The 12,929-nt window shown below is 43.3% G+C and overlaps 1 protein-coding gene and 10 non-coding genes across 12 annotated transcripts in view; 1 reads left to right on the forward strand and 10 right to left on the reverse strand.

Annotated features, from left to right (window-relative positions):
* The window catches only part of fermt3b (FERM domain containing kindlin 3b), a 32,950-nt gene that overhangs the window by 7,643 nt on the left and 12,378 nt on the right, over positions 1-12,929 (forward strand). Inside the window, exons 3-5 of one of the 2 annotated variants that reach the window (XM_033624610.2) lie at positions 6,192-6,425; positions 11,777-11,893; positions 12,385-12,553. In XM_033624610.2, the coding sequence (XP_033480501.1) occupies positions 6,192-6,425; positions 11,777-11,893; positions 12,385-12,553 (520 nt within the window). Of the gene's footprint in view, positions 1-6,191; positions 6,426-11,776; positions 11,894-12,384; positions 12,554-12,929 lie in introns of those variants that run through there. The other variant, XM_078169386.1, reaches the window with a different exon arrangement.
* trnaw-cca (transfer RNA tryptophan (anticodon CCA)) lies at positions 2,607-2,678 on the reverse strand. Its single transcript has one exon. It is a non-coding gene; the product is annotated as a tRNA-Trp (tRNA).
* trnaw-cca (transfer RNA tryptophan (anticodon CCA)) lies at positions 3,025-3,096 on the reverse strand. Its single transcript has one exon. It is a non-coding gene; the product is annotated as a tRNA-Trp (tRNA).
* trnaw-cca (transfer RNA tryptophan (anticodon CCA)) lies at positions 3,456-3,527 on the reverse strand. The gene has a single exon. It is a non-coding gene; the product is annotated as a tRNA-Trp (tRNA).
* Positions 3,868-3,939, reverse strand: trnaw-cca (transfer RNA tryptophan (anticodon CCA)). The gene has a single exon. It is a non-coding gene; the product is annotated as a tRNA-Trp (tRNA).
* On the reverse strand, positions 4,447-4,518 carry trnaw-cca (transfer RNA tryptophan (anticodon CCA)). The gene has a single exon. It is a non-coding gene; the product is annotated as a tRNA-Trp (tRNA).
* On the reverse strand, positions 4,874-4,945 carry trnaw-cca (transfer RNA tryptophan (anticodon CCA)). Its single transcript has one exon. It is a non-coding gene; the product is annotated as a tRNA-Trp (tRNA).
* On the reverse strand, positions 7,548-7,619 carry trnaw-cca (transfer RNA tryptophan (anticodon CCA)). Its single transcript has one exon. It is a non-coding gene; the product is annotated as a tRNA-Trp (tRNA).
* Positions 7,981-8,052, reverse strand: trnaw-cca (transfer RNA tryptophan (anticodon CCA)). The gene has a single exon. It is a non-coding gene; the product is annotated as a tRNA-Trp (tRNA).
* Positions 10,130-10,201, reverse strand: trnaw-cca (transfer RNA tryptophan (anticodon CCA)). Its single transcript has one exon. It is a non-coding gene; the product is annotated as a tRNA-Trp (tRNA).
* On the reverse strand, positions 10,555-10,626 carry trnaw-cca (transfer RNA tryptophan (anticodon CCA)). The gene has a single exon. It is a non-coding gene; the product is annotated as a tRNA-Trp (tRNA).

Below are 12,929 nucleotides of genomic sequence, written 5' to 3' on the forward strand. Positions count from 1 at the left end.
ACACTTGTCCAAATTTCTGCATTCTGGCAATGTTTGGCTGCCTGCCCGTTAACATGTAGTAAGGTGTCTGTTTTGTGCGATTATTAAAGCACCTATTCCTCACCACAGCAGCTGTCTGGACAGCATAGGTCCACAGCATCTTTGGCAGCTCGCTCTCTATTAGCATACATCTGGCCATCTCAAACAGGGTTCTCCAATTGCGTTCTGCTGTACCATTTTGGTGTGGAGAATATGGGGCGGAAGTCTCATGCCTAATACCCATCCTGCACATTAATGCCTGGTACTCTTTGCATGTGTACTCTGTGCCATTGTCAGATCGCATACATTTTATTTTGCCATAGGGCGCCACATCAGCAATGAATTTTTCTGTAGCTTGTACAGTGTCACTTTTGTGTTTCAAAAAGTAAACGAAAACCGCACTAGAGTAATCATCTGTGAAAGAAAGCGCATATTTATGACCATCTTTAGACACTGGATCTATAGGACCAGCTAGGTCAGTGTGTACCATGTCCAGAGGTGCTTTAGCCCTCACATCTGGCCCTCTGTTCCTAGTTTGGACAAACTTCCCCTGAGTGCATACTTCACACTGTGAAACAGGTTTGTTACCTTCATTCTTAATTTCCATTCCATCTACAACATTTTTCAGTTTCATTATATCTGCATAATTGCAATATCCTAAGATTTCATGCCAGCTCTGCAAATCGAGGCTTTTCTTACACTGGTCATTAGTCTTACACATGTTTTCTGATGTGTGCAGATAATAAAGCTTGTTGTGTACGTGTATGGGAAATTTGGTACCGTCTCTGTGCAGCAGCACATTTTTCTTCTCACTGAAGGTCACAGTGGCTCCGCTGGAAGTGGCAGCTTTCACAGAAAAGATATCCTGTGGGTACGTTGGGATGTACAGGGCACCCCTCAGCGTTGTTCGGAAGCTCCTGCCCCCGCTGTCGATGAGCCACACCTCCGCGTCACCTCTGCGCTTGGCCACTCCTTTGCACCTGGAGCCGTCTGCCAGCTCCACGCAGTGCGTCCCGGCTTGGAAACTGCTGTCAAACTTCTTGAACTTTGCGATGTCAGTGATTATGTGAGACGTCGCACCTGCATCCACCATCAGGCCCTTCCTCTTGACATCCAGCGCTGGTTCCTCAGAGTCGCATATCTGAAATGCATACTCCTTTCCCCCAGTCTCGTCGGCTGCTTTACGCGCGTCATCCCGCTGCTTGTTCCGTCTGCAGCTTGCACTGTTGTGTGTGTTGCTTTTGCAGTGATGGCACCATCGCCTGCGTGAACAGGATCTGGCTATGTGTCCACTTGCACCACACTTGTAACACACAATGTCCGTATAACTGCTGTCCTTTGCTCCGGCGGGCGCGCGCTTTGTGCCACACTGTGTTCTTGCCTTCATGACATTGTCCTCAGACACAGTTGCGCGCATGTTTTCAACATCCTCATAACTTCGGAGCTTTGTCTTAAACTCAGCAAAAGTCATTTTGGCTTCAGCCTCGCTCTGGGTTACATGTATGGCAAAAGGTTTAAATGTCTCTGGTAACCCTTTCAGCACCATTGCTATTAAAAGTCCATCACTGAGCGCTTCACCTGCGTTTCTCAGGGCTGTAATCGCAGTCTCTGCTCTGATTACATACTCAGTGACATCCTCGGTGGGCGACTTTTGCAGTGAGGTCAACTCTGTGTACAAGTTAATTATTCTGGGCTTTCCTTTTCCAGCATAGTACTCACGGAGAATCTTCAGCGCACCGCGTCCATCATCTGCGGCTTCACGCATCACCAGTGACAGGCTTTTGTCATCCAAAAACTGAATGAGCTCCGCGTAGGCCTCGGCGTTTTTCCCATCCTCTTCATCGTCTGCATCGTCGGGCTCGTTTAGGATTGTGTCTTTTAATCCTTGAAGACATATATGGCCCAAAAACTTGGTTTCCCATATCTCGTAATTCTTCTCGTCACCATCAAAAACGAGCCTCGCCCAGCGGCTACTTGTTGTCTCCCTTTCCTTTCTGCTCATACTTTCAGCTCTCAGGTGCACGCAGTTGCGACTTTCACCTGGCAGGTCACTCAAACTTTGCGTTATGGGATTATCCTGGGCCCATAACCTGTTGACAGAGTAGTTCTACACAACGTTAAACGTGGCACATAACACACGATCAAGTTGTTCAATGCTGAGCGACTACCCGCACGCACGGGCTCACCTGTTTTATTGATTAGAGACAGCATACCTGTGGGCAGTTCCCTAATCAGGGTCACGTGACATGAAACGCCAAAATGAACAAAAAAATCACAACATATCTTAAACAAACAAAATGAAATGAGAGCACATCAACACAATCAATGTCGCAAAAGTTCTTCGTTGCTGCTATATAGACCGTTTCAAATTGGACAACATAAACATTCTAAATGGGTCCCTTTGTATTTCCTGTTTGAATGTATGTTAATGCAGAAGCTCACAGGAAGTAAACAGGGACCAAAGTTGTTGCCCTAGCAACAGAATAGCAATGAAACGGTCCATAGAGTGCCACAGGACCGAGTCCTAAGATGCAACCCCATTCTCTTTAACCATCCAGTTTGAAACAGAGGTAGAGAAACAGAAATATTGACCCTGACGTGATTTGAACACGCAGCCTTCTGATCTGGAGTCAGACGCGCTACCGTTGCGCCACAGAGTCTGTTTTAAGCTGTCCTTTATCAGCTAACACACCAAACACTGACAGAGATAAACTGAATAAAGCAAATATTCTGGAGGTGCTTTCCAACAACTCAACATCCACACAGATTCTGTATTTAATAAGTGTTGGACAGTGGCGGGGCAGGGGTGACCTCAATGCCCCAAATCTTTTAGGTTATTTAAACACCTTCAGCTTCGTGTCATTTCCCCTCACTTTCTCTGACTAGACAATCAATGGAGAAAATGTTCTGTTATTTCTCTATATCGTGCCCCAGGAATGTGCCTAAGTCACAACCCTATCCTTTCTGACCATCCACTATGAAACAGAGGTAGTGTAACAGAAATGTTGACCCTGACGTGATTTGAACACGCAGCCTTCTGATCTGGAGTCAGACGCGCTACCATTGCGCCACAGAGTCTGCTATAAACTGTTTATCAGCTAAGAGACCAAGCATTGGTGGTGTTAAACTGACTAAAGTAAATAATATATCCTGGAGGTGATTTCCAACAACTCCACATCCACATAGATTCTGTGTGTAATAAGTATGAAACAGTGGCAGAGCAGATGTGGGGGTGGCCTCAATGCCCCACGTCTTTTAGGTTATTAAAACGCCTTCCACTTTGTATCATTTCCCCTCAGTTTCTCTGACCTGACAATCAATGTCGCAAAAGTTCTTCATTGCTGCTATATAGAGTGCAACAGGACAGAGTCCTAAGATGTAACCTTATCCTCTTTAACCATTCAGTTTGAAACAGAACTAGAGAGAGAGCGAAATATTGACCCTGATGTGATTTGAACACGCAACCTTCTGATCTGGAGTCAGACGCGCTACCGTTGCGCCACAGAATCTGTTCTAAACTGCTGTTTATCAGCTAACACACCAAACACTGACAGAGTTAAACTGAATAAAGCAAATATTTTGGAAGTGCTTTCCAACAACTCAACATCCACACAGATTCTGTATTTAATAAGTGTTGGACAGTGGCGGCCTCAATGCCCTAAATCTTTTAGGTTATTTAAGCACCTTCAGCTTTGTGTCACTTATCCTCAGTTTCTCTGATTGGACTTGAAATGCAGTGGAGCAAATATGCTATTGTTTCTCTATAGAGTGCCCCAGGAATGTGCCTAAGTCACAACCCTATCCTTTCTGACCATCCACTATGAAACTGAGGTAGTGAAACAGAAATGTTGACCCTGACGTGATTTGAACACGCAGCCTTCTGATCTGGAGTCAGACGCGCTACCGTTGCGCCACAGAGTCTGTTTTATGTTGCTGTTTATCAGCTAACACACTAAGCATTGGCGGTGTTAAACTGACTAAAGCAAATAATATATCCTGGAGGTGATTTCCAACAACTCCACATCCACATAGATTCTGTGTGTACTAAGTGTAAAACAGTGGCAGAGCAGATGTGGGGGTGGCCTCAATGCCCCACATCTTTTAGGTTATTAAAACGCCTTCCACTTTGTGTCATTTCCCCTCAGTTTCTCTGACCTGACAATCAATGGAGCAGGAGTTCTTTGTTGCTGCTATATAGACCGTTTCAAATTGGACAACATAAACATTCTAAATGGGTCCCTTTGTATTTCCTGTTTGAATGTATGTTAATGCAGAAGCTCACAGGAAGTAAACAGGGACCAAAGTTGTTGCCCTAGCAACAGAATAGCAATGAAACGGTGCATAGAGTGCCACAGGACCGAGTCCTAAGATGCAACCCCATTCTCTTTAACCATCCAGTTTGAAACAGAGGTAGAGAAACAGAAATATTGACCCTGACGTGATTTGAACACGCAGCCTTCTGATCTGGAGTCAGACGCGCTACCGTTGCGCCACAGAGTCTGTTTTAAGCTGTCTTTTATCAGCTAACACACCAAACACTGACAGAGATAAACTGAATAAAGCAAATATTCTGGAGGTGCTTTCCAACAACTCAACATCCACACAGATTCTGTGTGTAATAAGTATGAAACAGTGGCAGAGCAGATGTGGGGGTGGCCTCAATGCCCCACATCTTTTAGGTTATTAAAACACCTTCCACTTTGTATCATTTCCCCTCAGTTTCTCTGACCTGACAATCAATGTCGCATAAGTTCTTCGTTGCTGTTATATAGAGTGCAACAGGACAGAGTCCTAAGATGCAACCCTATCCTCTCTAACCGTCCAGTTTGAAACAGAACTAGAGAGAGAGAAATACTGACCCTGACGTGATTTGAACACGCAACCCTCTGATCTGGAGTCAGATGCGCTACCGTTGCGCCACAGAGTCTGATTCTTCCTTGCCAACAATTCAACATATAACCCTTCATGTATTTCCTCATGTATTTGGGTTAGAGTTAAATATACGATCATTTCAGTGTCAGTGACCCTGACACGGCTTGTATATATTGCTTTCTGATTTGAAATCAAATGTGTTAAGGTCGTGCCAGTGAGTCTGAAAACCATCTTAGTTTGGAAGCTACTTTCATGTCCCTTAGGTAAAAACAGTCTGTTGTTTTAAACAGTCATTATATCTGTATGTTTAACTGCTAGTCCAATCATTTCATTGTTCCATTATTCAGAGGCCATTTTCCTGTTCTCGTGGTGAGAAAACCTCCAGACTCTGATGAGAGTAACCACCCTATCCAGAGTCTGATATACAGCAATATCCACTCTGATCATTCTCTATTAAAGGAGAAGGAGAAACAGAAATAGTGACCCTGATGTGATTTGAACATGCAGCCTTCTGATTTGGAGTCAGACGTGTTACTGTTGCACCACAGAGTCTTTTTTAAGCTACTCTTTATCAGCTAACACACCAAATACTGGTGGTGTTAAACTGACTAAAGTAAATAATATATCCTGGAGGTTCTTTCCAACAACTCCACATCCACACAGATTCTGTATTGAAGGGTTGAATAGTGGCAGAGCAGGGTTTGGGGTTGGCCTCAACACCCCAGATCTTTTAGGTTTTTAAAATACCTTCAACTTTGTGTCATTTCCCCTCAGTTTCTCTGACTAGACTGGAAAATCAATGGAGCAAAAGTTTGATTGTTTCTCTATAGAGTGCCCCAGGAATGAGTCCTAAAACATGCAAATCAGTTGGCATTTTCACATGTCTGCTTCCCACTTCCTGAAGTCGATCGTTTTACATGTCTGCTTCCCACCATCAATCCTCCGCCAAACCTCTGGTGGGATAGTGAACACAAGAAAATCACTACTAGAGGTAACTCTGACCCTGACATGATTTGAACACGCAACCTTCAGATCTGGAGTCAGATGCTCTACTGCTGCGCCACAGAGCGTGATTACCGGAGTTAAAACATACATTTTGGATGGGAAAGACTATAAATGATTATATATTCATATCTAGCTCAGAAGCCACTTTCGAGTTTTTAAGGTTAAAGGTGAACTTTGACAGAAAATGACTATTACTAAGAAGAAAACTTCCGACATCAAGCCTTGAAAACTGATGTTAATAACTGTTAATTGTGTTTCAGTTTGCAGTAACATCTGTTTGTGTCTGTCCTCTGCAGAAATACAGCGTGATTGGTCGGACTATGCACTGTGGTGGGAGCAGAAGCAGCGGTGGCTGCTGCGAACAGCCTGGACTCTGGAGAAATTTGGCATCCATGCTGACGCCCGGCTGCACTTCATGCCTCAACACAAGCCCCTAAAGCTGGGCCTGCCCAACGGCGTCACCCTGAGGCTCCGAGCCTGCTTCTCCAGCCCTGTCTTCCAGACAGTGATGGGCATCTGCAGAATGCTCAGTGAGTCTCAGCCTTTTTTATTTATTTATCCCTGCCCTCTTTTATTATTTCAGAAGCCTGTTTGTTTATTTCATTCCATCCTTCCTTCCTGCTTCTGTTTGTGTTAACTATTTTTCTTTATTTCCTTTCCTTCCCTTTTCTTTACTTCTTTCCTCCATTCTTTCCTCCCATCTGTCTTTTTTTTACCAGCTAAGCTGATGACCAGCTTAGAGTGTGTTTTGAGCTCTGCCATTGTGCCACAGAGTCTCAGTGATGCTGCCAACAAATCAACTGATCAGCTAACAAACCAAACACTAGCGCAAGAGGGTGAATTGATAAAGAATGCATCTTTTTTTTTCTTTTTGTCAGTTAAATAAATTAACTCTACAGTGAATCAAAGGTCATGTCATATAACAGTTGGGTTAGAGTTAATAGATGAACATTACAGAGTCAGTTTGAGGCACTTGGAACATGTCACCTTCCGATCTAGAGTCAAATGCATTACTATCACGCATCACGCAGTCTGAAAAATTTTGTGGTTCGGAAGCTTCAGAGTCATTATTTCTGTCTGTTTAATTGCTAGTCCAATCATTTAATTGTCCCATTATTCAGCGGCCATTTTCCAGTTCTTGGGATAAGAAAACGTCCAAACCAAAAAGTCACAAACCCATCCAGAGTCTGATGTACAGGCCTGTCCTCTCTGATCATCCTCCATTAAATGGAAAGACAGAAATATTGACCCTGATGTGATTTGAACAGAGAGCCTTCTAATCTAGAGTCAGATGCACTACCGTTTATACTGGCATCTGTCAGCTAACACAGCAAACACTGGTGGTGTTACATTGACTAAAGCAAATATTCTTGAGGTGCTTTCCAACAACTCCACATCCACATTCTGTGTGTAATAAGTGTAAAAAAAAGTGGCAGAGCAGAGGCGGGGGTGGCCTCAAAGCCCCAAATCTTTTAGGTTATTAAAATACTTTCAACTTTGTGTCACTTACCCTCAGTTTCTCTGACTAGACAATCAATGGAGAAGAAGTTCTGCATTGTTTCTCTATATAGTGCCACAGACATGAGTCCTAAGCAACATCCCTATTCTCTCTAACCATCCACTATGAAACAGTGCTAGAGAGACAGAAATATTGACTCTGACGTGATTTGAACACGCAACCTTCTGATCTGGAGTCAGACGCGCTACCGTTGCGCCACAGAGTCTGCTAAAAGGTGGTCTTTATCAGCTAACAGACCAAACACTGGCGGTGTTAAACTGACTAAAGGAAATAATATATTCTGGAGGTGCTTTCCAATAGCTCCACATCCACACAGATTATGTATTTATTAAGAGTAAGAAAGTGGTGGAGGGAGGGTGGGGGGCAGCCTTGATGCCTCAGATCTTTGAGGTTATTAAAAACCCTTCAACTTTGTGTCACTTACCCTCAGTATCTCTGATTGGACAATCAATGGAGAAGAAGTTCTGCATTGTTTCTCTATATAGTGCCACAGGACAGAGTCCTAAGCAACAACCCTATTCTCTCTAACCATTCACTCTGAAACAGTGCTAGAGAGACAGAAATATTGACCCTGACGTGATTTGAACACGCAACCTTCTGATCTGGAGTCAGACGCGCTACCGTTGCGCCACAGAGTCTGTTTAAAGCAGCTCTTTATCAGCTAACACACCAAACACTGGTGGTGTTACACTGACTAAAGCAAATATTCTGGAGGTGCTTTCCAACAACTCCACATCCACACAGATTCTGTATTTAATAAGTGTTGGACAGTGGCGGGGCAGGGGTGACCTCAATGCCCCGAATCTTTTAGGTTCTTTAAAGACCTTCAACTTTGGGTCATTTCCCCTCACTTTCTCTGACTAGACAATCAATGGAGCAGAAATTCTTTATTGTTTCTCTATATAGTGCCACAGGAATGAGTCCTGGGGTCCATTTCAGAAAGGAGGTTCAACAAACTCTGAGCCTAACCCTGAACTCTGAGTTGAGTAACTCTGAGATGGGAAATTCTGGATTACGGGTTTCAGAACAGGTGATTTCAACCAGTTCAATCAACACAGAGTTTGTTCCCTCTGAGTTAAGCTCGTGCACCACGACTTTAAAAAGCTGTCATCAATGGAGCCCCGATACCACGATTCACCATGGCAACAAGCTACAAGAAAAGGTCTGCATTTTTTTACTCCTCTGGAGTTGGATATTTTAATGCGCTCATACAGCGAATTTGAAGCTGTTTTCAGGAAGAAGAGTAACACGGTTGCAGCAGCGAAGGAACGAGAGTCGGCGTGGGAGAAAATTACTGCTCGAGTCAATGCGTAGCCTAAGTTTAAATTTATTTTATAATTATATAATCACAATAATGTTTTTCTACAGATGCAAACAGGTGGAATGGTGTTAAAGCTAAAATTTAGTTCACTTAGATGCAATCCCACCTAATTATCTTTCAAGTGAAAATGGTCTAAAAACAAGTTACTTTTAGGTGTGATTTGTTTTGACTAGAAATGAGACATTTTGACTAGAAATAAGACAAATATTCTTGGTATAATTTTGAGTTTTTGCAGTGTGATGCAGTCTGACATTTTGAGACAGTCAATCTACCTGCACATTAACGCTGTGAATGGACTTCATATTTACATAGTCTCCTTCATTTTGTGAAGGAGCAATGATGGGAATGTGGGTTCCATCAATGCACCCTATCACACCGGGAAATCCTAAAAGAAATTAAAATGACTAATCCCAGTCTGAGGTTGCAGCACCATGTCATTAACTGAATATGATTTATAATCATAAATTTTAACTGATTTCTACATCATTCACCTGCAATCCTGTGGAACTCCTCCTTGATGACCCTCACAGGTGTATGTCCAGGGAACACAACAAAAGAGTTTAATAGACATTTCAGAGCTAGGGACACTTTTCTCACGGCTCTGCAGACAGTGACCTTACTGATATTTTCTGCATCTCCGATATTATACAGAAAACTCCCGTTTTCAAAAAAACGAAGAGCAACACAAAGAATCTGGTTAGATGAAAGTGCACGTCCACGGTTGGTGACGTTGGTTATGTCACGACGGATGAGGTTATGGATATAAATGATGGACTGTGATGTGACACGGTACCGTTCAAAAAGAAAATGTTCTGGAAATGATAATACGTCAATTCTGGGCCTGTGAATAATCTCCCAACGAATGCGTAACTCCCTCCTCAGTAATACTGCCTCTTCGTCCACAGGGTCCTCCAAGAACGGACATGCCATGGTCGAAAAAAGTAGATTTAGAACTAGAGCACACTTTAGGATCCAACTTTACCTTGAGGACAGATGATCAAACTCGCTGAAACCCGCGCGACACTAAACGAATAAATGAATCAATCACACTGCGTGTGTGGCATAAGAGGGAGGAGACAGCAGTTATAAACTTGAGGTTCATTGAAGAAAACCTACTCCCGACCAGGTTTGACTCTGTGAACCTAACCTGGTTCATGGGACGTAATTGACACCGAGTTTCAGTTACCTCTCTTTCTGAAACGGGTTGGAGTTACTCCGCTTTCTCTGGTTTAAGTTACCTCCCTCTCTGAAACGGAAAACCCAGAGTTTCCCTCATTTCAGGGTTAACACACTCAGAGTTTTCACTAAGCCTGCTTTGTGAAACGGACCCCTGAGCAACAACCCTATCCTCTCTAACCATCCACAATGAAACAGAGCTAGAGAAACAGAAACAGTGACCCTGACGTGATTTGAACACGCAGCCGTCTGATCTGGAGTCAGACGCGCGACCGTTGCGCCACAGAGTCCGTTTTGAAGCTGCCCTTTATCAGCTAACACACCAAACACTGATGGAGATAAACTGAATAAAGCAAATTCTGGAAGTGCTTTCCAACAAATCCACATCCACACAGATTCTTCATTTAATATGTATTTGACAGTGGCAGAGCAGGGGGTGGGGCATGGCCTCGATGCCCCAGATCTTTTAGGTTATTAAACTACCTTCAACTTTGTGTCACTTACCCTCAGTTTCTCTGACTAGACAATCAATGGAGCAATATGTCTGATATGTCTCTATATCGTGCCCCAGGAATGTGCACAAGTCACAACTGTATCCTTTTTGACTATCCACTATGAAACAGAGGTAGAGAAACAGAAACATTGACCCTGACGTGATTTGAACACGCAACCTTCTGATCTGGAGTCAGACGCGCTACCGTTGCGCCACAGAGTCTGCTATAAGGTGGTCTTTATCAGCTAACAGACCAAACACTGGCGGTGTTAAATTCACTAAAGCAAATATTCTGCTTTCCAACAACTCCACATTGATTCTGTATTTAGGTGTAGAACAGTGGCAGAGCAGGGGTGAGGGGCAGGTGGCCTTGATGCCTTTTAGGCTATTAAAACACCTTCAACTTTGTGTCATTTCCCCTCAATTTCTCTGACTAGACTCTCTATAGAGTACCCCAGGAATGCATCTTAAGTCACAACCCTATCTTCTCTAACATCCACTATGAAGAGAGACAAAAACAGTGATCCTGACATGCTTTGAACACACAACCTTCTGATCTGGAGTCAGACTCACTACCATTGCGCCACAGAGTCTGAGTTTTCTTGGCCAACAATTGAACATATCACCCTTCATGTATTTCCTCATCCAAACTTCAGCCTGGGCAGACATGTACTCCTCCAGAGTTAAAAATATTAAAAGGAAATTACAGTCACATTCAGCCTGAGGTGATTTGAGCGTGTAACCATCTGATCTGGAGGCAGACACGCTATCGTTGCATCACAGAGTAAAAAATATATTGCATGTCAGCTGATCAGCTGTCAAAACAAACACTATTGCGAGAGGGTGAGTTGATAAAGAATATAGCTACTTTTCTGTTTGTCAATTAAATTACCACTCAATAAATTAACTGTACAGTGACTCAAAGGTATTAAAACAGTGTGGTTACACCTCTCATGTTCTATCGGTCCATGAAGTTTATTCAACTTATGTTTTCTGCATAGCTTCTCCACCAACTTCGACCTGAGCAGGGGTTTTACTCCACCATCATTACTCATCCAGAGTTAAGCAATAATATGATCTGTAGTCAGATGTTCTACCATTGCACCACTGCGTCTGATGCACAGTTGTAAGAGGTTCACCATTCAATTCATATAAATGACACATTTGCCCTACAACACTTCTTAATGTATGCTGTACTGTTGTCAGTTGTTGTGTCTCAGCATGTACAGTTGGTCAGCGTGCCGTTCTCATATAGATCAGGCTTTGCCAACTCCACATATTCATTTCTGTCAGTATCATAGCTGAGACATGTTGAGTCTGTTTAATACAGCTAAATTCTTTTGCATCCACTTCCTCTCTGTTATCTACACAGATATTCGTCACCCCGAGGAGCTCTCGCTCCTTCGGCCCGTCGAGGAGAAAAAGAAGAAGAAAGATAAAAACGCGGCTGAGGAGATCTACGACCTGACCGAGGTGCCCCTCTCCTCGGGTACACTCATCACACTTCATTCACACTGCAGGCTTTGACATGCACATGTTTTATAGCTTGTGGCACATAGTAAAAATATTGAGGACATAGAGCAGATGCAGAAGACTTTAAAATCCTTTTAAAACCTGCCAAGATGACATACTTTATTTGCTGTAAACATTTTCACCAGTTTATTTCTCAGAAATAAAATTGGCTTCAAATTAATGCAATCCGTCATTTACTACTGACCATCAATACAGGAAATGCTTTAATGTCCTTGCTGTTATAAATGTTTTTTCAAGAGTCAGTTTTGCCTCTGAGAAATTATTTGGGATAAGGTCTGAGACCAGTATTCCGTAGAGGACTTATCACACACAGAGTATTTCATCTGGCTGTTTTCTGAAGCAGCTGCTGTGCATTGTAAAGCAGAAAAATGAGAGTCCTTTTCCTGACTTCCACAAAGTGAACTCCCTGGAAAATTTGAATGTAACCTTTCCAAACTTCCTTTACAGTATCTCGGCCCTGTCTGTATAACGGCATGCCGGCTCACTTTGCCGATTCACCTCAGATGGAGGCCATCTACAAGATGCTGTCAGTCACCCAGCCTCCGCCCGCCCCCGAGGTCATAGCTAAGCAGTACCGCCCAGCCAGCGTGGTGGACAAGGCCCACATCCACGGCAGGTACGCCTCACACTCATCAGTATGGTGAACCCTTTCTTTATGTCAGGACCAACAACAGTCTATAGATACACAACAACATCATCATCATCATGTTCTCCTGTGGTCTCCCACAGAGAAGCAACAAATTATACTTTCTGAGTAATTATAGTCTGAATCAGAGCTGTATTATCCAGCTGGCTCAGGTGCACACTGGTTAATTAAGAGTTCTCAGGAAAATGAGAGCTTTTGTAGATCAATTATCCAGGTGGCATGTTGTGTCAGGGGTGAGGGCTGTTGTCTCATAATAAGGAGAAACCTGATTTGATTTTTATTGCAGGCTGAGTGTTGTTGGTTGACAAATATGCTCCATTTGTCACCATTTACCAAGGCACGGTCT

This window comes from Epinephelus lanceolatus, chromosome 7 (genome assembly GCF_041903045.1).
Source record: "Epinephelus lanceolatus isolate andai-2023 chromosome 7, ASM4190304v1, whole genome shotgun sequence".
Lineage (NCBI taxonomy): Eukaryota > Metazoa > Chordata > Actinopteri > Perciformes > Serranidae > Epinephelus > Epinephelus lanceolatus.